This window comes from Falco cherrug, chromosome 2 (assembly GCF_023634085.1).
Source record: "Falco cherrug isolate bFalChe1 chromosome 2, bFalChe1.pri, whole genome shotgun sequence".
Lineage (NCBI taxonomy): Eukaryota > Metazoa > Chordata > Aves > Falconiformes > Falconidae > Falco > Falco cherrug.
In genome coordinates, this window is record NC_073698.1 from 25,147,662 (window position 1) to 25,174,300 (window position 26,639).

The 26,639-nt window shown below is 37.5% G+C and overlaps 1 protein-coding gene across 4 annotated transcripts in view; it reads left to right on the forward strand.

Moving 5' to 3' along the window:
• PDS5B (PDS5 cohesin associated factor B) overlaps positions 1 to 26,639 on the forward strand; it is a 115,099-nt gene that overhangs the window by 62,588 nt on the left and 25,872 nt on the right. For all 4 annotated transcript variants that reach the window (XM_055701974.1, XM_055701976.1, XM_055701975.1 and 1 more), the window contains exons 15-24: positions 2,286 to 2,334; positions 3,828 to 3,967; positions 4,045 to 4,160; positions 5,903 to 6,008; positions 7,915 to 8,075; positions 8,699 to 8,822; positions 9,601 to 9,759; positions 10,576 to 10,644; positions 15,354 to 15,490; positions 23,116 to 23,239. In XM_055701974.1, the coding sequence (XP_055557949.1) occupies positions 2,286 to 2,334; positions 3,828 to 3,967; positions 4,045 to 4,160; positions 5,903 to 6,008; positions 7,915 to 8,075; positions 8,699 to 8,822; positions 9,601 to 9,759; positions 10,576 to 10,644; positions 15,354 to 15,490; positions 23,116 to 23,239 (1,185 nt within the window). The remainder of the gene's footprint in view (positions 1 to 2,285; positions 2,335 to 3,827; positions 3,968 to 4,044; positions 4,161 to 5,902; positions 6,009 to 7,914; positions 8,076 to 8,698; positions 8,823 to 9,600; positions 9,760 to 10,575; positions 10,645 to 15,353; positions 15,491 to 23,115; positions 23,240 to 26,639) is intronic.

Genomic DNA, 26,639 nt, shown 5'->3' on the forward strand with positions numbered 1-26,639 from the left:
TGTAAACCAGATTTTGTTTCTGGTTTTTTTTGTCATTTCTTGTCTGAACATACTTGCTCAGCTGTGAAAGCCAAAAGCCCCCAGAATGGTAGCATTTTTCGAACACTAAAAAGCAATGGCAAGTTCTGCAGAAGTACTTAATGGGAATTTTGTGCCAAGTAGCCATGTCCCAAGACAGAAAGGATGTCCACTAAAAATATTGCTTGTCTTAATCTCGTGCTGTGTTTTTGTTATACTCTAATCTTTCTGAGGTTCTCAAACATCGCCAGATTTCCCACAAATTTGCTAATTAATTTCCTTTTTTCCTTAAAAAACCTGTGTGAATACATTAGAACTCAAAATCCTATTTTCTTTCATTGTACTTAATCAACTGCAGCACAGAAATTTACTCTTGACAAGTTGAAGGATACTCCTCCTGGAAATAGACACTTCCCTGAGCTTACTGTAATGAATTGTAATTTTGATATCTCTAAAGCTTGATATGGCTTGTGTGAACCTTATTTGAGATCCATATGCAGATTTCACTAATGAAATGCAAATAAATGAGATGTGCCCGAACAAGACTTTAACCTCTGTCTTCAAGTTTTTATAAGAAAACGTTAGTGTCTACCTCGTAGCATTTTTTTCCTGATATAAACCTGATGACAAGGCCTACTGTAGGTCTGTCTTCATTTGCCTCATGTTGAGTCTTTTGGTAGGAAGAGTTCTTTTTTGGAGGTGAGCCTCCTTTCTGAGCTTGATATTTTCTTGTTTGTAATTTTTAGGCTTGTCCGCTGTCACTTTTGTCTGTCACAAAGGGAGTTCTATAAAAGACAGTTCTAGCAGTGGTTGTGGCTGAACACTGTTCTTGAATTTGAATACTTTTCAATGGAAGCTTATTAAGTGTGGTTGTGTTCCTATTTAAATATTTTCTCAGAAGAATATAATTTGATCATTGTAGCCCATAATTGATACTATTTCCATGTATTTGGGAAGTTTTGCAGACTTTGTAAGTTATGTCACTGAAATTGATCTGTCTTTAGTCACTTGGCAAAAGAGCAGTTTCCTTTATGGTTTGGAAGCTGGTGGGTCTATATGCTTTTGACAACATTGCTGTAAGCTTGAATTTTCTTTTGGGTTCCCATTTTCATTTTACTTATGAAGATTTCAGAGTTGTTTAACAGCACTTAATAGATGTTATGCAATGAAAGATTTCTTTTTTTTCTTTCTCATTTTGTCCACCTTAGAACACTTTTCTGAAGATGATTAAGGTGTTATCTTCACTGTATGGTTAAGGATTCCCTCTGTAATTTTTACTCATAATTCCTTAATATTTCAAACTTAAGTGTAACTCCATAAAGCATCCGAGTCTGTAAATATTGTGGATTACAGCTAAAAGTGGAGGAAAAGTGTCTTGGGAAGTAGTTTTTCTAAGTAGTAGGTGATAACATTGTAGAGACATATGCTTATTTGTTAGAAATACAGACTTATAAAGAAAACATACTTGCTATGTAGTTTTGCCTGGCTGTGAAATTTGTTGGGTTTTGGTTTTTTCTTCTTCCATTTACTTAGTGCCAGAATTAACACTTAAGGTGGACTTTACACACGGAATTTGAAACCCCATATCAGAATTACTGACAAAGGAAAATAAATGACATAGCCTGTTTTGTGTAATTTACTTCGCTTGTAAGGTGCTGTTGGATGATGACAACAGCCCAACAGTCTCACTGAAATCTAAGCTTCCCAGATATCCTGAAATGCCTTTATGTTCTCATTTTTTCTGTTGTTGTCATGGTCCCTGTTTGTTACTTTCACAATCGCACTGCTATTGTGTACCTTCCATATTCAGCTGAACAGAGATAGCACTATTGACTTGATCCTTTCCTTACAATAAGGTAGGAACTACTACTGAGACTATTTAGAATCAATACCTGAACAAGAAGATTAATTTCATGCTTGCTGTTTGTTTTATATTTAAAAATAAAGAAGCTTTAGATGGAAAACAGTTACAGAAATAACCCATTATTGCTGTTCATCAGTTATATAGAAGACAGAAAAGTAATAAAAATATTTTATGTAAGTGTATGTGAGACGGTGATACTGTAGGCATAATCTACCTTTTACTTCCTGTAACTGTCTAGTGTTAACTTTGCAGTGGTGGTTTTGACTTCTGACATGCTGCTGTGTTAGCAAAATGGGTGCTGACTTGTTGATAATGCATAATGGAATTTTGCTCAGTCAGTATTTAGGTGGAAATACATAATGTGGAATCATTATTTAATTCATTTTTCTTTTTTGACTTGCAGACAGATGCCAGCAGTAAAGCTATATTCTCAAAAGTGATGGTTATAACAAGTAAGTCAGTTGAAGTATTTACACTGTCTTAAAAACTATTGTTGAACTATATTACTTTATAAAGTGTTTAAATTAAGCTTTAAAATTATTTGAGATAAGCTTATAAAAAGTTTTGTAATAGGTAACATTTAAAACAAATCATGATAAAGCATATGGTAAACATCATGTTTAAGGACTTAAGACAACTGTAGGCGGAACTGCTTCCTTACTGTAAAAAGTCTCCAGTCACGAAGCTTATCACATGACATTTCAGCTACACCTCTTGTAGACTAATTGAAAATCTAGATCTAGGATGTTAGTGTCTGCTTTAATATTTATTATAGAATATATATTAACTAGGAGGTGTTAACTAACCCGCTAATAACTTACAATACCAACACCTCAAAGACAGGTAAGTGCTGTTGGGAGAATGTGCAAGAGCTTGGGTTTTAGTAGCAGGGAAGGCACTTCGGAAACTGAAGGACTTCTATGTAATCTGAACTCTCAGCAAACAAAAAGCTGCCAACCCCAAAGCAACGCTTCTTGTTCCATCGAGCCCACCGTGCCAATAGTATTAAACCCAGTGATCAGGTTTACAGTGAACTTGCTTCACAATTCTGAAATTTTGTTTTTGAATCAACCTTTTATTGTTGGTTTTTTAAATTGCCAACTGTTCTGGCACAAAAAGGTACTACTTAAGGCTGTGTATGTTTTTGAAAAAATGTGGAGGAAAAGCTGAATCTTGCTGCTTCATTGGCAATGTTCCAAATGCTTTTTTCTCTTGTTTATGATATAAAATTTGATCAGTTTGTAATTTTTCTGATTCTTTTAGTTCTGTGTCACCTTATTAAAAATAATTAGTACAGTAAAACAAATACTTAGTAGAACCTGTTTTGAACTGTCCTATTCAGTTTTCTGCACCAACTTTGCTTAACGTCAGCTGTACCAAAACCATGAAACATCTTAAGTAGGATATTAATACTTTGCCAATAAATTCACTTGCTGAAATATAAAATGTAAAAATGAAAGTAATATGTAGTTTAAGCAATGCATTTTAAAAGCTTTTTTAAAAATGTTGATAGCTGGTTTGAAGCTTATGTTTAGTGAAGGGGTAATTTAGCAAAAATCCCTTTTTGACATTTTTCACACTTGTCATATCAGGTGATCTATGTACAGAGTGTATTCTTTTGTGGAATATAGGCTTTGCGTTCTGCAGTCAACTTCAGCTGTTAATGTTACTAACAAGAACAGCTAGACTTGCTGAAAAATTAGTGTGAAGCGCAAGGAAAGCAAATAGCTGGGAGAGGTCTGTGGATACACAAATTTTTACAAGTTAGTGTCCTCCATAGATATGTCTGCACACGTTAAGGTGTTTTGTCATTTGGCCTTACCCTCAAACCCCCCTTCTTTGTTAACTTAAACACACATGGAAACCTTCTTGTTGTGACATTTCAAACTTGTGCAATTTACAATACTTATTAAAATAAATAGTGATTTCTTTTGCTTATTTAAAGGAAACCTTCCTGATCCAGGGAAAGCTCAAGATTTCATGAAAAAGTTCACACAAGTTCTAGAAGATGATGAAAAAATAAGAAGTCAGTTAGAAATGCTTGTAAGCCCAACATGTTCTTGCAAACAGGCTGAAGGATGCGTGGTAAGAATTGTTCTTCAAATATGTGAATATTTTTGGAACTGAATTGGTTCTAAATCTAATTGAAACTTATATTGCAGAGGGAAATAACAAAGAAGTTGGGCAATCCAAAACAACCAACAAATCCTTTCCTGGAAATGATAAAGTTTCTTCTTGAGAGAATTGCTCCTGTGCACATTGATACTGAATCCATCAGGTATTTTTGTGTGTTACTGGCTGTAGATCACAGGGTTTGAAATCAGGCTTTCTTATTTTGCCTTTAAGCACAAGCAGTAATGGATTGGGTGGGTGTGGTGTAAGGCCTGGTGACCTGCAGTATTTTCGTCTGTTTCCCCTTGCTTAGAGGTTTTTGTGTCCTTGTTCAGAATGTAGCCACAGAAACAATTGATTTGTCATTCAGCACAGCCAGGACAACCTGTCAGTAAAAGTACGTCTGTTGCTGATGGGCAAAGTTCTGTTTGTGACTGATGTACTTTAAAAGAAATTTCTGTCCATGGCTCTTCACTGAAGCTTTCCACCCAGAATATTAGCTCATAGTGACATAAGCAGTAATTCAGCTGAGGAAGTAAAGGTTATGGTGATGATCAAGACTTTAAGGAAGAGTAAGCCAGTGAGGTTGCGGGGGAGGGGAAGCAATTGCTGAAATGATTATTTAGCAGCTGTATTTGAAACGTGTGGTCCCTTATTGGAGATGACTAGTTCTAAATGCTGATAAGTTCCTACCTGATAATTCAAACTATAGTAATTGACTTTTAAGTACTTGAACTTTTCGGTTTCTGCCTGTTATGTATGCAATGTAATGGAGCCATTGAGATTTCACTTAAAAATCTGTTTCTGTTCTTGAATTAGGTACAATTTGTAACTGGATTTCTAATTTAAATTTGAAAATACATTGTTCACATTCACAGAAGCAATATAAAATGTGTATCTAAAGTAATATTCGCATGTGGCACTAAGCTGTAATGTTTATTTCACATTCTGGCTACTGACTGACTACTGTACAGTATACAAGCAAAAAGCAGTAGTGAAATGCACATAATCTTGCCACTGAATTTGTCTTCTCCCGTCTTTGTAAATTTCACTGAAATTCATCTTCATTTTTGAGACATACTCAAAAAAAGGACTTTTTTCCATAGATGGTCATTTTTGTCCAACTAAGGGCAGGAAAAAAAATATCTGTTGGAAGTCTGGGAGGTCTGAGTAGGCGGCTTCTCCTTTGGTTTTCTATCAGTTGGGGTGTTTTTATTTATTTTTGCTGGGGGTTTCCTTGGTTTTCGTTTGGGATAATTTTTTTTTTTGTCTCTAAGTATCATTTACAGGATGTACTGAAGGAATATTGTGAGTATTGTTCAGTTCTTGATAGGGAAGCTGCCTACGCCACTCCAGAATAAGATCATTTGGATAATCACCATTTCCTTTCCCAGGGTACAGTGTAAGAAAAAACCAGGCATTACTGTCAAGGTGAAATATGCAGGAGAGACAGGTCTTTTATATTTTTCATCAACTCTTAGCACAGCTATTTAATGGTTTGTCTGGGATTTTTTTTTTCTTTCGGTTATAGGCTAAACATTGAAAACAGTTATTTTTCACCAATTATGAAGAATCCATAGTAGTTAGTAACCTCACCATAATTCTTTCCTGAATTTGTTGCTTGCAGTGCTCAAATTGTCTTCTTATTTTGGGCATCCTTCTGGAGTAATTTGTATACACTTCTTAATGCAGGATAGATAAACATTCTTGAACTTAATGCTTCATAAGCTTTGTTTCAGATAGGAGATGAGGGCAGCCATATTCTGAATGTAGTTGACACATTTTACAACAAGCTTATGTTTTATCTTTTAAATAAATTCCTTTAAGATTTTATCTTAAACTTACAAAAACAGTCATACAGGGTGGAACTGCGGTAAATACAAAGCCATGTTTTGTTTTCCTCTTCAGTGCCCTTATCAAGCAAGTAAACAAGTCTATAGATGGAACAGCTGATGATGAAGATGAGGGTGTACCTACTGACCAGGCAATCAGAGCAGGTCTTGAATTGCTTAAGGCAAGTATACTCCTGGTGGTCAGTGAGCATGTGAAACTCTCTGAAGCAACTTTGTTAAAATAAACTTGTAATTAGCACTCAATATCTTTAGTCATAAGCATGAGGTGGCTATCTGGAAGAATACTGGTTTGCTGTTTGTTCTCTATGATCATCTTACGTGGCACATAAGTAAGGTTATTTTAGAAATCATTTAGAAGGTTTTCTGGTAGTCAGAAGTAGTTGAATATGTGACACCAGTAGCTGAGCTTAGTTTATTGGAGTGTGAATTTAGTGGCTTGTGACTATGGTTACAGTACTTCTGGAACTGTACTTGTGTATCAGTATAATACTGTGTCTCCTCTGAGTTCCTCATAAATTGGGATCTTACCTGTTTCAACTATGTGTAATCTTTGAGACTCAGTTAACATAGCAAACCCATCAAGATGCATTCCTGGAAACACTGTACAAAATTTCTTACTCTGTCCTCCATTTTTCGTAGGAGGAAAAGGGCTGATTACTGTGTTATTTACAAATACTGTTAAAAGCGTGAAACTTTTTAAATGCAACTACACAGGGCTTTTTGTTTCACTTAGTCTCTCTCAAAGACTTCATCCTAGAAGTGCTATGCAGCGTCAGCTTTGCCTGTACTTGCACAGGAAGGTGCTTGTGCCATAGTGCCACCTCAGTTATGTGAGTGTTGGGGGCAGTCCGGCTGTGGGTTGACTTTCAGAGGCCTCAAAATCTAAAGGACTCCCATACTGAAGTTTTCAGAGTATCTTAGATCAACTGAAGCCTAATAGATTCATCTGATAGCATGTGACTCTTTAGCCAGATATGCACGTTTAGTTAAATGTACAAAAAGCCAGTAGCATAAAAATTAATCTGAGTAAGAATGAATCATGTCATGGAGGACTATATATGTCAAAGGTGGTTTCCAGGTCAGTACTTACATATTGATATGAACTGGCATGACACATTTAAGTAAGAGAAGTAAGGTTGCCCTGTAGAAAGTGATTTGTACATCGTGAGAAGAATTCGAAAGAACAAATGTAGGAGTCCAGGGAAGAGAATGCCATACAATAATTGGGGAGGAAGGTAACTTGGTGAAAATAGAAAGCTGCATGTGAAGAAGCTCCTAGATTTTGAGGATTATTTCTTTGCCACCAGTCAAAGTATGATATGGAAAGAGGCTAATAATTAACAGCCACTTAAAAATCAAGGCAAACTTTCAGGGAGGATCAAATAAGGATTTTTTTATGATTTTTTTTTTTTCCCTTAACATGGAAGGACTGTTATACTTGAAAACAGAGTCCAAGAATCTGAAGGAGAGGTACAGGACCTAGTAAGCTGCTGTGGAAAGCTTGAGGGACTAGAGACCGTATTGGTATTACTGTTCTAGAGATAGGAACTTCACTTCGGAGTACAGCCAGTTGTTCCACTTGGCAAACAAGCATGAAGCCTGGGAGCACACAAGCTGGATTTCTTTTGGAGAAAGAAAATTATGAGTTGGGCTTCAGAAGTGCATTTATTTGAGTTCAGTCATTCTAGAAATACCCTGAAGTAAAACCCCTGAAATGTCAATATTACTTCTTTAGCATCAATTGTATTTCTCCTAAGGCCTGCTTCTGTTGTAACCCAGTACTTGCTAATTTAGATGTAGCCACTGAGAAGTGCATGTTTACAATCATAGGAGAAGAAATTGAGGCTGGAGAAGTAATTTAAAAGTGATGAGATCATGTATAAAGACAGAGGAGTTTAGGAGGTACTATTATAAAGTTGGAAAAACTGAAAATGTGGATCATGTGACAAGACCAGGCAGAGTATTATAAATATTCCAGTATGGCAGTGGAAAATTACTCTTGATGGAATGTTCTATATAAAAGGACCTTTAAAAAATATTAACATGGCTTTCCTCTTATTTTGGCAGGTACTTTCATTTACGCACCCTATCTCATTTCATTCAGCTGAAACTTTTGAATCTCTGCTGGCTTGCTTGAAAATGGATGATGAAAAAGTGGCAGAAGCTGCATTACAAATTTTCAAAAATACAGGAAGTAAAATTGAAGAAGACTTTCCTCATATACGATCGTAAGTTGTCTATCTTACTCTGTTTGAGCAGTTCTTTCCTATATGGGATTTTGGAAGTTCTCATTCTTCTTTTGGCATGCTATAGTATTATCTTGCATTCCTTAAGAAGAAAGTGTTATTTCAGGTAAAATAGGGAAGAGATTTTGAACGACTTTAAAATGCACAGCTTTTTGAAGAATAGAAGTGAAATGAATATATCCAAAGTAGTGACAGCTCACATGTCACTGATAGTACTATAATTTTTATCATTGCCTTTCAGTATTACTTATGCTTTTTTCCTAAATTAAATATATGGCAATGTAAAAACATTCTTTGCAGTTTAATGGGGATGTGTAGGTAAGAATATTTTCAAAAAGAGCGTTCAATAACTTGTACAGATAAAATGTTTTTTTACCACATGATATTTTATCAACAAAAACGAGGGGCTTTTTACTTGCAGTCCATGTAAATAACCTTTTTCTTGTTCTTTCTTTCTTTCTTTTAAAGACATTTTCTAAACAAGGACAATTAGCACGTTGCAGAGGTGTTGTGTTCTTTATATGTATATTTATATATTTTTTAGCTTGATATTTTGGAAGATTTTCAATTTGTGAAAAGGTACTTATCTTTTTGTTTTTTTTAAGTGCTTTGCTTCCAGTGTTGCATCATAAAGCTAAAAAGGGACCCCCTCGTCAAGCCAAGTATGCTATTCACTGCATCCATGCAATATTTTCCAGCAAAGAAACGCAGTTTGCACAAATATTTGAGGTACAATTAAAATATTTAAGTTAGTTTTAATTAGTCTTTTACATTGCATATGTAAACTAAGAGATGTAGTGGCAATTTATATGGGAAGTTGTATCAAATTTAGAAAAGGTATTTTTCCCCTTTTGTTCTCATACAGCTTGGCCTGAAGAATAGTAGCGGAGGGTGGTTTTGTATCCCATGATCCATCATGTTTAAGGTTATGTATTTTAACAGACGATGGAATAACACAAAGTGTTGGACTGTGTGCTAGAACCATAAACTATTTGTTGAAAGAGGAACCATATACCACTCCTCATCTTTGGGACTGGCCTGGAGTATTCAAATGGTTACAGAAATCATGCAAAACTAAATTATGATAGAGGCTACTTAAATAGATTTTATAGTTATAAGTGCAAATGTACTTTTTAATTAGTACCCATCAGCCTTTTATTTTGAAGGCTGAATCAGAGTCCATTATTGAAATTGCCATCTTGAGATGTAGTATGCACACTTCAACAAGGAAATGTGCTTTTTAACCCATTGTTTCATAAATGAGCTTGAGCTGCCACTTCTTGAACTACGCAGATGTGATAAACATTTTGTCTGTCGTCTTGGTTTTTCTTTTAATTTGTGGGAGACTTGCCAAGTTGGTGAATGTGTCTTTAAATGATTAATAGTTCTTTTAAAACTATTTCTGAAATAGACATGGACAACATTGTACAGAACTTTCACACACACACACACCTCTCAATAGATACTAATATATCAGTAATACCTGAATTTGTTGCCTTTTTTCTAGCCACTGCATAAAAGTCTGGATCCAAGCAATTTTGAGCATCTCATTACACCGTTGGTTACTATTGGCCATATAGCCATGCTAGCACCTGATCAGTTTGCTGCCCCTTTGAAATCTTTGGTTGCCACTTTTATTGTTAAAGATTTGCTAATGAATGATAGGGTAAGTATTTTTAAAACCTCATATTAAGATTCTGCTACTCCTGTAGTATGATAATCAGCAAGTACTTGTGGAAATTTTGTAGCTTGTTGGTTCTACTTTTTGTATAGGGTTGTCTTTCGATTTCTGTATGTACTGTTGGACTCAATTGAAAAACCACAGTACAAGAATAGAAATTAGTACTAATTTGGTAGTCTTTACAAAAGCAACAAACGATATAGCACAACATTTGATCACTCATGATTTGACTTTTGTTAAAAATGAGAAAATTGGTATTGACTTTGCTTGCCTTGAGCAAGCAAGTTGTGATTTTCATTGTTGTTTTGGGGTTGATTGAGGTGGGTGTTTTTGGAAGTATAGCATGTTTGAAACTGAAGTACACTGTTTAAATGGAAGACTGAATTTTAATTTTTCCAATACTTCTGTATTGATAATGATTATAAAGTGAAAAAAAGAACTTGTGCATTGTCAGCCATTGTTTAGGGAAAGATTAACTGGCTAAAACTGTGCTTCCAATCTACTGGATATGGAAACTGGAAATCATTTTCAAAGCAATGGCTATTACACTCTAAAGCAACAGTTTTCAGGAACAACAACAAAAACCCAAACCCTTTACTACTGCTAAATTTGCTGATACTTCAATAGCGAGGCAAGAGCAGTATCTCACTTCTGTAATCGTTACTTCTATAAAATACAGAAGGCATAAAGCTAACCAGTGAGTACTGCTGTATTGTCTTCAGAAGCAAACAAGGAAGAGGAGAATACAGCAGGTTTCACTGAAGTGTAACAGTAGTAAAACAAAATTAACATTTGGTTTAGCTTCCAGGGAAAAAGACAACAAAACTTTGGGTGCCAGATGAAGAAGTGTCTCCTGAAACACTTGTTAAAGTAAGTAGCACTTACTGTATTTTCCTGTGATTGTGTTTATATTACTTAATCTAAGGAAGTTAAATATCTGGATTCCTAAAGCTGTCAACTGCTTCTCTGTTTCTTTGTCACCTTTCTTATCAGAATACACATTTTTGGATGGCCAGAAGAAAATAATTTGCTTTTGGGAGCATCTGCTTTTTTTGTGTTTTTTGTGTTGGGTGGTTGGGGTTTTTTTTTTAGGTTTTTGTTTGTTTGGTTTTTGGGTTTTTTTGTTTGTTTTTTAAATAAACTGATATATACACTTCATTGAATTTTTATTGTAGCTTTTTGTAGGCTTAGTTTTGGTGTGCAACACTTAAGTAGTCCAGATACCACAGTTAAAGCAAAATTTTTTTCCTTCCTGTTTAACACAGGAGCTAATACAACAAAGACTTTGTTTAAAGTCTTCCCTTTTGAATTTCTAGGACATTCTAAGAAATTTTCAGTGCTGTTTTGGAATAAAATAAAAATTGGTTTTGTATTTGTCAGTTTCCTCAAAAGAGTAAATGTGTTACATTGCTTTTCTCTGTGTACAGTGTGTATAAGATAAAACCTGGATTTAAGGGGAGGGGAAAATGACTTTAAAATGGTGACCATATTGATGGAGTTTTTACTTCAAAATGTCATCTCAAGCTTGTTCTTTTTTAGAAGCAAATTTATTATTACATTTTTCTGGACTTGAATAGATACTTTCACTGAATTTTCCACTCAATCAGAAATAGACTTATACTGTGAAAAATGTCCTGTGTCTGTATTTGTTTCTAAATGTCTTTTCTTTGGAACAGGGATAGATTATGATTTCACATTTTCTTTCAGAATTAGGAAGGTGCATGCACTTTGCAGTATGCTGTTTCTAAGTTAATTATAGCAGTCATTTACTTTCCAATGCCTTTTAAATAAAGCTGCTTTGATGGTTTTAAAAAGTACTTTGCCTTCTCTATTGAAGTTGTTAAACTCTTTGTAGGATACCTCCTCCTCTGCTGTTTTAGTAAGTACTTTGGTTTCCAGCTTGATACAGAACTCGTTACTGGAAATGCTCGGATGTGTTTTGAGTTGATTTGTTAGCTTTCTATTGTTTGACTATCACAAGGATATTTTCCATGTTTGTGCAATTCCATAGTTATACAGTACACTCCAAAAACTGTTAAAAGAATGAATGTTTTGATTTCATGAACTGCTAGTTTAAAGTAGAATGATTTCGCTTCAGTGATTATATATCTTGAAGTAGTAAATACTGGTTTTTCTTAATTTTTTAAATGATCCTTAAAGCTGTAATAAAAGCGCTAAACTACGCTTTTATGTTGATAAAATTTTTCATACAATTGGCTATTTGGAATGGAATTGGCTTATAGAAAATCTTAAGGCAATTTGAAGTTTAAGCTAAGCCTGAAAACTGTTAGAAACATTTATTGTCCAGTGAAAATTGATTTGCAAATTTAATTAGCATTTAGTACCACTGAGAAGCCTGTATTTAATGAACGCTTCAGGCCACACCAGTAGTTTATAAATGATTTCTCTATGACAGTGTATTTTTCTTCTCTCTGGTTTTAAAAGCCTCTCTCCCTTGTTAACATAACTGTGTACCTAATAGTGATCTTAAAACTAGCAAGTTTAAGTATGACAGGGGGAAGGACTGATGACGACCAAATTTTAGTATTGTCCAGCCTAGCAGATATAGACTGATAACAGGCTAGCCTTGATTTTGGGTGCTAAACCTTAAATGAAATGATGTGTGTACAGAAATGTTGCAGTGCAGTCTTAAATATGAATTGGATTAGTCAGTATATGAGTTAGACTTGAATTTCTACACGTGGCATGTGAGTGCCTGCTCTAAAGCAGTAATCTCTCTTGACGGTGACTAGTACTAAATAATTCTGTATATACCATGCAGTGGATTGAGACTTAGTGGTAGCAGTGATAACTCGCTTCCTTTTGTGTACGCTGCAATATAAGACTTCTCACCCTTTTTCTCTGACTGTGCTTTAAGCGGGCATCGTTTCATTTTTCACTACTGCACAAACCTGCAGCATTTGTGGCTTTGAAAACCTCAAGCAGTAGAAAACTGAGCTAGCAGTTGCCATAATGTTGATGTAATAGGAAAACAGTGTTTCTAGGATCACTGTGTGGGGTGGGAGCTTATTGTACTACAGCAGAATCATGATGATAACCTCCAGATCAGAGAAAAAGGTTATAGATTTCTCTTGATTATTTTTAATTGTCAATCTTAATCTTAAAAATTAATACTTACTACTGACAGTTTATGTAAAGCTAGTCATTAATTACAGTTTTCTCATGTGACAAGACATCTGTCACATTGTAGTCACTATCTCAGAAAGAAATTATAAAGTCTTACCACTTTTGCTTGTATTTCAAGCACATGTAGTTCATGGTATGCTGCTAAGTCAAGTACAAAGCAGCCGTTTGTGGCCTTTGGTATGGTTCTGACCCACATTGTATTTTGAATTTTTCGATCTTTTCACGTTATGTATAATAATTTTGAATCTTGGAAGAGAATTCTAGGCTCGTAGGACACAAATTGAAATGAGGTTCAGGCTGGTTGTGAGGAAAAAACCTGAGAACAGTCAGGTGATGGAACAGGTTGTGAGAGGTTGCAGGTTGCCAAGAGCGCCCATACAATCTCCATTCTCAGAGGCTTTCAACACCATAATGGGTACAACTGAGACCAACATGGTGTGACTTCATAGGTGACCTTCCTTTCAGTAAGAGATTGGACAGGAGACCTCCTGACAGCCATCCAGCTGGGTTATCATTTGATAGTTATCCTATTTGGCTGCAAAAAAAAATTAAAATATGAGGGCAGTGCAAACTCACATCATGTTTGTTTAACTCTTCAGGTAGCCGGAAGCAATGACTGGGGGTATTCTCATGCCCTGTAGTAATTTTATGGGAATGCTTAATTCTGAAGGGTTGCTGGAATGTTATCACATCATAACACCAGCAAAGAAACAGGGAATAGTGGGGTCAGAGGAGAATTCTGGAAGAGCTTGGATTAGGACTTGCTGTGTGGAAGGATGACTAGAATAGATTTGGACAGTAAAATTGGGGGAAGGGAATTGGTGGGGGGCGGGGTGGTGGTGGTAGTATTGAAATTGCTCAGGAGCTGACCAGAGATGTTGGAGCCCAGGATGGCATGTGGCTGTTCCCTGGCTGAGGATGTCATTTACTTGAGGACACATGGAGTTAGCATGTTTCCGTCCTCGCAACAAGTGGGAGGCACTAATGGGTACAGTACTGGTTAGGACATGAAGAAACTGAATTGGTAAGCTGTCAAAGGAGCTGCTGCTATTCGTAGTATTCATTTTATTATTGTTGTTATTGCTATTAAAATCTTCTGGTGGATACTTACTGCTGTTTCAGTGGAAGACCTGTTGAAAGCTAGGGCAAGACAATTTCATTTCTGTTTCTGGAAGTCCATTTGCATTTTGAGTTCTCAAGTGACAAACATCCTTCCTCTTGCTGATGTTCTTCTGTGGGTGGAGTAAATGGGCTACAGTGCTAAATAATAAACTCATGTATAGGTGACAATCCTCAACTTAGATATGAAGGAACTGTTGTGATCAGTTTGTTACATGGATCAACTGTATGATGAATTTCAGTTGGTGATGCTGTGAATGTTTATATAAAAGCATTAGAACTGCCTTTCCCCTTAAGGAGAAAATTTCAAGTTACCATGTGCAAAAAGTGTGGGTATTTTTTTTTAATTACTATTTTTTTTTTAAAGCTTTTGGGTTTTGTGTGCTGAACTTCAGGGTTTGCTGTTTAGGTTTGTTTTTCTTGTTTCTCTTTATTCCCCAAGGATGCCTGTGTGATTCAGATGAGCATTTTTGTTTTGCTGTGAGAATACTCCTCTTTGTTCTCTTTATTGTCTCTGCTCTTATATAGAAGGAAAATAAAAGACCAAAGGGATTCAGATACTGAAACAAACTTAATCTCCATATTCATGCTTAATTTTCACTAAAGAAATGTGAAATTATTTGATGTTTCGTGATAGCTACTGGATCCTTCATACTTTTAGAAGCTTGCCTCAAAACACTTGATGTTTCCATTGGCAAAAGACAAATTATCCTGAGAAACAGGGTTGGAGGCTTTTCTTTAAATAGCCATGAAAGAAATATTCTCTTCCAGGACAAGTTATCTTGATACAGCTTGATACTCTTAACAGTCAAAATGTCTATGAAGTGGTTTTTAATTTACATTTCTTTAAATTTAAACTTATATATTACATGTATAGGGAATGTATAGGCATTGTTTAAGCACAGGAATTACAGAAATACAGGAAGATGAAAATGTGTTGTGCTTTTTGATCCAGTAACACTTTCCTACTAAGTATAAATTTTGTCTATTTCACAGTGTTTAATGGACGTAAGCTCAATTAAGATAAAGTTTTCACAGGACAAAATATGTGATTGCTTAGTAGAAGAAACAGTTCAAACTAACTAAATGTTGTATGATTTTTATTTGCTGTAATAAATGCTTGAGACTTTCAGTGGAGAGTTGCTGTCCAGTGTATGTCTACAGTATTTAAATGATGTTTTGCAGCCTTGACAGGCTTATGTTCATAGCAGCAAAAAGCACTTGGGAAAATACTGTTCGATTAAATTAAGATAAAGATTATTTTTAAAATAAGACTAATATGATTTGACTTGTGCATATCAAAATTTTTTCAGATTCAGGCTATCAAGATGATGGTTCGGTGGCTGCTAGGAATGAAGAACAACCACAGCAAGTCAGGAACTTCTACTCTGAGGTTGCTAACAACAATATTACACAGTGATGGAGATTTAACAGAGCAGGGGAAAATTAGGTATGTAACAGATGGCAACGTTTTGATGTCTGATGATGCAGTGAGGAGAGTTTTAGTCAAAGTAATATTTAAACTATTCTGTTAAACTGCTTAACAATTTCTACATCTTCTTTCATAAGAATTGATGGTAAACTTGGCTAGATTCCTACGCGTCTGCTTAGTCTCAGGTTTTTTAACACTGTATATGTATCTGTATTTTAATGGTTTTATCTTCATTTTATCTCTTTTTTTTCAAAGGGCCATTACTCATATTGCAAGAATAAACTGTGTAACTTCCTCTTCCCCATTGAAAAATAGTTTTAATTTTTTATACAGCCTGCTCTTTCCAATATACTAATTGTTGTGTATGCCACAAGGCAATAGGCAGGCTTTCTAATAATTATAATTAAAAAAAGGCATGTTGCAGTAAGCCAGATGAGAATAGCTAGTACATAAGGCACCTGTGCTTGAAGGCAGATTTTAATCTCTTGAGGCCTCTAAAAATGAAAGGAAGAGGGAAACATGTAAAGAGAATTAAGTCTCAATAATTTGCCTTATAGATGATTGTTAGACAACTTGTTTTTCTGGGTATCTTCTTAATCCTTTGTGGTAGAAGTCACAAGTTGTAAGCCACTATTGGTTGCCAAATATTGAAAATTTATGTCGACAAAAGCCATTAAGGGCATGGATCAGTTGTGCTAGTATGAGTAAAAAGGTTTTAATTTTCAGGTGGAGTGTAATGTTATACAGTGATTATGCAGACAGAACATATGTTGTGTGTGCAAAACTGCAAACCTTAGAATTGTCCAGTATGTTATCTTTGTAGTAGCTCTGTAATCTTTCTTAAAGTTCCTTGTAAATAATTGTTTCATAGTTTTAAATTCTGGAAATTGACCATTCATGATAGTTAGTAGGGGGTTAAGTGGCAACAATTTAGCTTTTCATCATAACTGCTCAAGCATATTGTTGGCTTATCCAGTAGTCTGTGAATAGATCAGCTCTGTAGGTCCTGTGTGTTTGCATGCTTGGAGTGATGATTCCTTACTGTGCACATTTTAAGAAATTTAAATTTCCAACTCTTTGCGTTTTGTTTTGTTTTTACTCTAAACTACAAGTAATAATAGAAACTGTATATAATGATGCAGTCAGTTCTCCATTATTAAAGTTAATGGGGGGCTGGGGATTCGTTAATGGGAGGAGAAAGCTGTAATGACATGTGAGGTTGCTCTGTGTTAGACAACCCTTCAACCCCAGATCTTGGAGCTCTGCTTGGGGGTGAATGATGAGCCAACTGAGAGCTTTATGGGTTAGGATTAAAGAGCCCACTGGTATATAGGTGACATTGTAGTGGGTGTCTGCTGTAGGTCCCCTGACCAGGAAGTGGATGAGGCCGCCTGTGAACAGCTAGAAACAACTTCATGTTCAGCGGCCTTGGCCTCATGGGGGACTGCAACCAGCCCTACCTGCTGGAGGAGCAACACAGCAGCACATAAACAATCCAGGTGTTTCCTGGACAACATCAGTGACAACCTCCTGACACAAATGTTGGAGGAGAAATGGAGAGGTGCTCTGTTGGACCTCATACTCACCAACAAGGAGGGACTTGTTGGGAGTGTGAAGGTTGAAGGCAACCTTAGCTGTAATGACCGTAAGATGGTGCAATTCGGTATGCAGAGGGCAGAAGGGAAGGCAAAAAGCAATATTCCAGTGCTGGACTTCAGGTGGATGGTCTTGGGCTTCTTCAAGGATCTGCTTAGTGGAGTCCCACTGAATAAGGCCTTGGAGGGAAGAAGGGCCCAAGAAAGCTAGTTAGTTAGTATTCAAATATCATCTCCTCTAAGCTCAAAAGTGGCCAAAGCAGGTCAGGCAAATATTTCAGGAGACCTACATGGATGAGCAAGGACCTCCTGACAAAACTCACACAAAAAAGGAGGGATTGAGAGCACCTTGAGGAGGAGAACATGGGGGTGCTGGTGGATGAAAAGCTGGATATGAGCCAACAATGTGCACTCACAGCCCAGAAAGCCAAACATGTCCTGGACTGTGTAAAAAGAAGCGTGGCCAGCAGGTCGAGGGTGGTGATTCTGCCCCTCTACTCTGCTCTGGTGAGAGCCCACCTGGAGTACTGTGTTCAGCTCTGGAGTCCTCAGCACAGGAAAGACATGGAGCTATTGGAGCAGTCCATAGGAGGGCCATGAAAATGGTCAGAAGGCTGGAACACCTCTGTTATGAGGAAAGACTGAGGGCTGGAGTTCTTCAGCCTGGAGAACAGAAGGCTCCTGGGAGACCTTATTATATCTTTTCAGTAGTCAAAGGGGGCTTACAAGAAAGACAAGGACAGACTTCTGAGCAAGGTCTGCTAGAATAAGACAAGGGGTAATGGTTTTAAACTAAAGGAGAGTAGATTCAGACTAGCTATAAGGAAGAAATTTTTTACATTGAGGGTTGTAAAACACCAGATCAGGTTGCCCAGAGAGGTGGTAGATGCCCCATCACTGGAAACATTCAGGGACAGGTTGGCTTGCAGCTCTGAGCAAGCTGATGTAGTTGAAGATGTCCCTGCTCATTGCAGCGGGGGTGCTGGACTAGATGGCCTTTAAAAGGTCCCTTCCAACACAAACCATTCTACGATTCTGTGAGGTGGAAATAGGGAAAAGTGGAAGTAGGGAGAGATTACCTGGCAGGAATACAGGAGCACTCTGAAACACAGGAAGGTCAAAGCCTAGCTGAAATTGAATCTAGTGAGGGATGAGAAAGGCAAGCAGAAGAGATTCTTTAGTAAGTAAGTAACGAGAGGAAGACTAGGGAAAATGTGCACCCAGCGCTGAATGAGGCAGGAGCCCTGGTGACAGGACATGGAAAATGCTGAGGTACTGAATGCTTTTCTTCACCTCAGTCTTTACTAGCAAGACCAGCCTTCAGAAATCCCAGGTGCTGGAGACCAAGTCTGGAGCAAGGAAGACATACTCTTGGGGGAAGATCAGGTTAGACAATACTTAAGCAAACTGGACATGCAGAAGTGTGTGGTCCTTGATGGGCTGCACCCATGAGTGTTGAGGGAGCTGGCAGATGTCACTGTGAGGGCACTCCTGATCATCTTTGAATGACTGTGGTGATTGATAGAGGTGCCTGAAAACTGGAGGAGAGCAGGTGCCTCTCCTAGCTTTAATAAAGGATAGGAAGGAGCACCAAGAGAACTAACTTCAGGCCAGTTGGCCTCACCTCAGTCCCTGAGAAGGTGGTGGAACACCTGGGCTCCCCAGTACAGGAGAGGTGCAAAGCTACTGGAATGAGCCCACCATAGGGCTACAAGGATGCTTAAGGGATTGGAGCATCTGATGGATGAGGGAAGGCTGGGAGAGCTGTGACCCTTCAGCCCAAGGAAGAAAAGGCTCAGTGGGGTTCTCATCAATGTGTATAAATAACTGAATGGAGGGTGCAAAGAAGATGGTGTCAGGCTCTTCTTATTGTTGTGCAGTGACAGGATCAGAGGCAATGGGCACCAACTGAAATGCAGGAGGAACACAAGGAAACACTTTTTCACTGTGAGGGTGACTGAGCACCAACTTAGGTTGTCCAAAGAGGTGGTGGAGTTTCCATCCTTGGAGATACTAAAAAGCCATCTGGACGCTGTCCTAGGCAACCTGCTGTAAGTGATCCTGCTTGAGCAGAGGGGTTTGGCTGGTTGACCTCCAGAGGTTCCTTGCAGTTGTTACTATTCTGTGATTCCCAGAGCTGGATTTTGGGAAGGCTCTAAGCTGCAAGGAGGGCACGTCTCCATTGTTTCTGTTTGGCATCAGCAGTATAGCTTACACAAAACGCACAGAGTAGCTGCTCAGAGACAAATTTTGTCTTTAAGCAGCAAAGGTATTTATTTCGTGCAACGTTGGGGAGCTAGCCGATTTGCACCGGACAAACTAGCTCTGAAGTTTTCAGTGAAAAGTTAGGTAATTTATACAGTTTTCCTGAGAGGTTACACATTTTTACATACATACTCATTTGATTTTGACACCTAATCATTCCATTCACAATAGATGGGATCTAGGTGGAGTGGACCTTTCAATTTTCGTTGTTCAGCGATTTCCTGACTTGATGGTCTCCATATCTCCTTCAGGTGTCCACCTTATCTTTTCTAATTATTCAGAGTACGTTCCTTTCTCAACACAGAGCATCACCCAGAGCATTGTACCAAACTCATCCCAACTAATCTTTTTTTTTTTTTTTTTTTGTAAGACCTTGTTCTGTTTCACTGCCTATGCTAAGTACTCTCAAAACCTGAAGCTGAGGAGATGCTGTTCCAGGCGCATTAGTTCTGCATTGAGCTTGCCGATATCTTGCTGACACTTCCTGACCTTTACTTTTCACCCTTTGAGAACACGATGAGGATATCTTCTTTTTGGAGATGCTTACAGTGTCCATGCTGTGCAACTCTGATATTGCTCCCTCCAAATTAGAGTAAACTTTGGAAAATAAAATTGTCTGTTCAGTACAGAACATAATCTTCTAAAATGTACTTAATCTGATGTCATTTATGTAGAGTCAGTTTTTGTGTTTGTGGCCTGCATTTGTCTTTTGAACAATGCGTAATTCACTAAAGATGATTGAACTGGAAGTGGCAGGTTCAGGAGACATTTGACTTCATGTAGGCTATTAGCCATGTTGTAATCATCTTGGTGTTACTGGACTCATCAGATTACTCTGTCCCCATGCCTCTTTAAAACTACACAGCTGTACTTTTCATTGGCAGTGTAAAGGCATGAGATTATTATTTATTTATTTATTTAAAATTTCAAAGCATGGCTCAGCCCAGAGTGTCAGGTGAAGGCAAGGTTACAAATAAACAATCCCTACTCTTGTTCATCCTTCTCACTTTGAAGTAGTAGGATTGATGACTTCATTGAATTGCTTTTGAGACAACTGATTGCTTTGAGATGTTAGCATATGTAGGTTAAAGTCAGCAGTGTTGCCTTTTTTTTTTTTTTTTTTTTTAAATATTGAATCTTGTCGATAAACTGTATCTCAGCTGTCCTTTCCAGGTTTGTATTTTTGGTTTTCAAAGTCATAAACAGTCCTACAAATTTAAAATTCAAGTTTATACTGATTTTCTGTTTGTGGTTAGGTAAAACAGCTAAGTTGAATCTTGCATATCTTTGTAGTAGGATTTTAATTTTAAACTATGCTAAGCATAAAATAAGGTGTATTTCAATATCAGAGGACACTAGCTGTTGCTGAAAGTATTGATATTAGATACGAACCTGTTTTTTTCCGAAATGCTATCCACATTTTCCTTGAACTGAAGCCTACCAAGAGAAAAATAACTAAAACTTTGGAGCTTAAAACTTTATAGTTCTGTGCTGTAGATATTATGCTACACCATCTGTATGCAGCATTTTCAGAGGTTGTATTCAAAAGTCACTTTTTCTTCCATGGAACGTGGAAAATGCTTAGAAAAATGGACCTGGCATTTGTCCTCTGGAGTAGAACTAAAAATGTTAACTGCTAGTTTGTAAAGTGAAAGAAGATGCTAATGCACTGGATGTGTTTTCAAGATGCATTTATTTGGATTGTCTTTGTGCAGCCAACCACTTTAATTAAGACTGTGTTTTGTACTTGATAACATCTTTCCATGTGATTGCACTTTTGTTCTCGTTTCAAACATCTGGGCTTCAGCAGTAGTAACAGCACTCCAGAGAACAAATATCCAGTTCCATCTTGTATCTCTTAGAAAGGTCCTGATAGGACAAGGTCATCCTTGGCACTAATTTTCAAAATTATTAGAAGTAATCAGACAGCAATTATATCATATAGAAGCTTTTATTTCAGCCTTAATAATTGTGTGTTTTGGGATAATGCGGCTCAGAAGGCTTTTGGCTATAACAGTTTGATCAAAAATAAATCCTCAATTAAAAGTGTCTTCTAATAAGACAGGAATAAGACAGATCTGACTTTCATCTTCAGCTGTAAGAGTAATATACACAACTGTCACTGTCCTTTTCTTCCTTCCCACAGCATGCACACATGCTTGTGGGTATTTCTGTGACACGTATCCTCTGTTAAGTTTTGACCTTTTGTGTGAAATATCTTTGATTCAGTTTTCAGAATTAAATTTTATCACTACCAAGTCTGGGGAAGATTGAAAGGTCTTAGTTTTATCCTTCCCTTTGGCTCAATCACTGTGTTCTTGTAAGTCATTATTGCTCAATTGTCACTGAAGTGCAAAAATTGAATCTTCATTGGGTTCACTTATCACAGTAGAATGCAATTTAAAGTTAAATTTATCATTTTAAGAACTAGATGTTACCATGTTAATCTTCATGCCTTGCTTGAAAGTTAGTGCAGCTTTTGTCCTGTCCTTCGGTTGCTTGTGATCTGTTTGGGTATTCTTGAAATACTGTGGTTTCCATAAAATACTGAAGTGTGTATAAAGCCTAGTTAGATAAATTCTAAGGTTTAAGCTCCTCAGTAGGTATTTTTATCATGCACTTTGTGTTTAATAATGTTTTTTAATCTCATTCTTTAAATGCTTTATACAGTTTTCATGATCATGAGTTTAAGACTAGAGTGTTTGCTCTTCCTAAGCATAAAGAGCAAATAATTAAGAATTTAAACAATATTTGTCCTACTTACATGAATCATTTTTTCTAAATAAGAGAACAACTTGATTCCTGCTCCAGGTTATCAAAGGAAAAAGCTGTGCTCACTATTTCCAAATAGAATTCATCAGTGTTTTAAGTGAGAGTTGCATAAAACATCTTAATTCTTTTGTGCTTGGTCTGAAGAAAGGCAGAAGTAATATACTCAGAATTTTTTTTTTAAGAACAGTATAAGCTCAACTGAGTTTATTAATGCACACATTAAGTGGATATCAGTTTGCAAAGATCATGTGAAGATGCTTTTGATATTCTGATACTTTTTTGATATTTTGATACCTTTGTAAATATGGTTGTAGGTTGTAGAAAAACCTGTTCATCTTTTGGTATGAAAATTAGCAAATGGTTGGAGTGTTTGCTAGGTGGGAGTGCAATGTGGGTTTGCAAGTAAAGTAACAATACTTTCAGCATGTTGAAAATTTTTTCATTTGTTAAATCCTTTTTGCTGTTGTCTTAAAAATACAGTTCACTTAGTCACCTATTATAGATCTAATTAATCTTAGTTTATTTTGACTTGCAGCATGGATTTTGAGCTATCCTTGCTAGTAGTTTGGCAAGTTTGGGGACTAGAAATGTGCTGCCTCTTTGGCAGGAGCCTCCTGCTGAAGGAAATTCAGCATGCTGAACAGAAGTATTTTACAGGCTAAGTGAGGTCTCTGAGGGTCTGTGTGGGCTGTGCTAGTCCAGTGCATGTCTAAAACTGTTTCACATCCCTGTGGAACATTTAGGAAGTTTCAAGGAATATTTTCATTGCTATGATGGCACAAGGTAATAGGTATGTGGTAATAGGCTGCAAAACATAGTGCCATGGAAACTACTTTTGGTTTAAAGTTACTTCTGCCGTTGATTTGGCGGAGTGGGGGCAGCTAAGTCCATAGAAACTCTTCCTTCTTTTTAAAGTACCTGTTTTTTAGCAGTGCAAACTTACTGGGATTTAATTAAGTAATTACATAACTTTACTAATTAACCGTCATAATTCATGTGTTTGTTTTTCAGTAAACCTGATATGTCTCGGTTGAGGCTGGCTGCAGGGAATGCTATTGTGAAGTTGGCACAAGAACCATGTTACCATGAAATCATCACCTTAGAACAGTACCAGCTGTGTGCACTAGCCATAAATGTAAGGAAATTAGGTGGGACTTGTGGGTTATCAGCAAATGTATGAGTATATGTGTTGTTTGTTCTCTATGTTGTATATACTGTTGTTAATCTGATTTTATACAAAATGTTCAGCCTTGGCATGAATTTATTTTCCCACTACATGATCCTGAAAACTGATTTTGGGTGAGAATTAAATCTATAGGACTGGTCTGCCCTGTGGGGGAATCCTAATGTAGATAAATGTTAGAATATTGATAAACCAAGGAATTCAGTATTGATTTCAAGTAATACCCCAGCTGCATTATGACATTATTACATCATTAGAAGTTAATATGAGATGTAGTAAAGTATGTTGGACTGTGGTGACAACAGTGGCCTTCATTTCTTGATACTTGGGTAGAATTTATTTGGAACGCAGAAGTCTGCAAAGGTAGTTGGTATCCTTTAAATATTAGAAGAGATAGGGAGAGGTTTCTCAGTAGATGTTGGAGTTTTCATCCTTAATTTCTGCCTGTGAGCCCATTGTAGCAAAAGGGAAACAACTTCAAGATTGTAAGTAGAAATACAGGTATTCTCTGTGTTCCTGTCTTGTAGATTTAACAAATAGCACAGAAATTGATTCACACCCCAAGAGTAAAGCAGTCGTGGAGGGACTCATGTTGGTGTTACTTGTGCAATTGCTGGTATTCTCCTGACTTTAAAAAAAGTCAAGAAATCCTCCAGAAGGAATCCCTTCCACAAGATACCTTCACGAACAAGAACATTCCATTCTAGACCTTAATTCCTGTGACTGGCTAAAGCTTTAAAAGCTGTAACCCATTTTAAATGTCAGAAGATTTGAAATTGGCATTTAATATTAGAAAATACGAAGTATAGCTCCTGTATAGATATTGCTTACTTTCATATAGAGTATCTTTTAAAGTTCTTAAGTTGTTTGGAGTTGGGTGGTTAGGCTAGAAAAATTGTTCATATACCAGAGTAAGACAGTCTGTATTAGGCTTGTATATTGGTTTGTCAAATGTTTATGTGGATTTTAAGCTTCTGTGTGCCTATGGAAAGGAGCCATTTCTCAGTTCCCAAATGCTATGAAATACAAGAGAAATGGAACAAAACTTAAGCAGATGAAATCTAACAAAAATACAGGAGAAATTCAGTGGTAATAACTGAAGGTCTTTATACCCAAAGCAAGGACTAATGCTTTTCAGTCTTCCTATTCCAAAACCTAATAGAAATGTTAGCCTTGTGTCAAAAAAAATTTTTTACATGTTTTTACATTTTGACAGTTTTTCACAATTCAGGACAACATTAGTAGAGAAGAAAAGAGCTGCTTACTGTAATGACAAATAAGATCTGTCTCTGATCTGGAGAGGATACTTTAGCTGAATACCATTTTACCAGAGTAACCTTGCCAATATAGTATTTGCATGACCTGTTTTCTTCTGGTCCCAGTGATCAAAATCTGTTCATTTCTTCAGTCATTTCCCTCCTGTAGCAATTTTTTGTTTGTTGCAAATGTTAACCTTGCTGTTCTCCTCTACCAGAATTTTTGTTTTGGCTTGCTCTTTAGTATGTTAGGTGCAAGCTCCTTGCCCTCCATTTCATCACTGTCTCTCACTTTGTTTTCACTTTTTATTTTCCAGCAATACCAGTCTTGATTGTGGATGTTGATAACAGATGCTACCTTTGGGTCTAATTCTTAGCTATCCTCAATTTTTGAAAGGGAACTTTAACAGATTAAATTTAAATTTGAAGAACATAATAGGAACATCAACATTTATAAACAAGTTAGTACCACATTTTACTATAGAATCATAGAATAGTTTGGGTCTCAAGGGACCCCTAAAGATCGCCTCATTCCAACCCCCCTGCCATGGGCAGGGACACCTCCCACCAGACCAGGCTGCTCAAAGCCCCGTCCAGCCTGGCCTTGAACACCTCCAGGGATGGGGCAGCCACAGCTGCTCTGGGCAACCTGTGCCAGTGCCTCACCCCCCTCACTGTAAAAAAGCTCTCCCTTATGTCCAATCTAAACCTTCCCGCTTTTGGTTTAAAACTGATGTCCCTTGTCCTGGCACTACAGGCCCTGGTAACAAGTCTCTCTCAGTCTTTCTTACAAGCCCCCTTCGTGTATCGACAGGCCTCAATAAGGTCTCCCTGGAGCCTTCTCCAGGCTGAACCACGCCAACTCTCCCAGTGTTTCCTCACAGGAGAGGTGTTCCAACCCCTGGCTGCTTTTTGCGGCCCTCTCCTCTGGACCCGCTCCAGCAGCTCCGTGTCTGTCTTGTAATGGGGACCCCAGAGCTGGACGCGGGACCGCAGGTGGGGTCTCACCAGAGCAGAGGGGCAAAGTCACCCTCCTTGACCTGCTGGCCACGCTGCTTTTGGTGCATCCACGGATGCAGTTGGCTTTCTGGGCTGCAGGCCCAAATTGCTGGTTCACGTCCAATTCTTCGTCCACCGGTGGCCCCGAGTCCTCCTCTGCAGGGCTGCTCTCAATCCCTTCACCCCCCAGTCTGTACTGGTGGTGGGGATGGCCCCAAGTCAGGTGCGGGACCTTGCGCTTGGCCTTGCTGAGCTCATGAGGTTCACATGGACCCACTCCTCAAGCCTGGCCATTAGTACTCTGCGTCATTAGCAGGGAGACTGAACAGTACGTCTCCCAGTATTGACCCCTGAGGGACAACATTTGTGGCTGATCTACATTTGGACATTGAGTTTTTGACCACAACTCTTTGGAAATGGCTATCTAACCAATTCCTTATACATCAGGTAGTCTATGAAACATTTATCTCGCACAATTTAGAGACAAGAATGTTGTGTGAAACAACATTCAAAGGCCTCACAGAACCCCTGGTGGAGTGACATCGGTTGCTTTTCCCATATCCACCTACATAGTCACTCCACTGTAAAAGGCTACTAGATCCGTCAGGCATGAGTTGTCCTTTGTGAAGCCATGCTGGCTGCCTCCCTGTGGATACCCATATGCCTTGACATAGCTTCCAGTGGAATCTGTTCCACTGTAGTATTGCTTCTGTCATTTTTTTTCTCCTCATTTATTGATATTTCTTTGCCTTTTTTGACTGTCTTACTTGTTTACTATAACATAGGTTGTAAGCTCTGTCAGGACAGGAATTCTGCCTGTACTTTTCACTGCAGCTTCTAATGGATTTTGAATACTTAATAACTTTGCTAGATCTTGAGGTCTTTTGCAGTTTCCTTTCTGCCAGGCTTGAGTTCGGATCCTCAGATGCAGGGTAACTAACGGTTTCGGTCATTTTTGGACTTAAAAGTGGTAGTATATTAATCTCCAGTGGAAACAATCTGTGTATTTTTCTGAGATATTTGCTCGTGTGTGTATGCATACATATATGTGTACGCTTAGAAACTTCAGTATTAGAATCCATTTATTGATGGTAGAC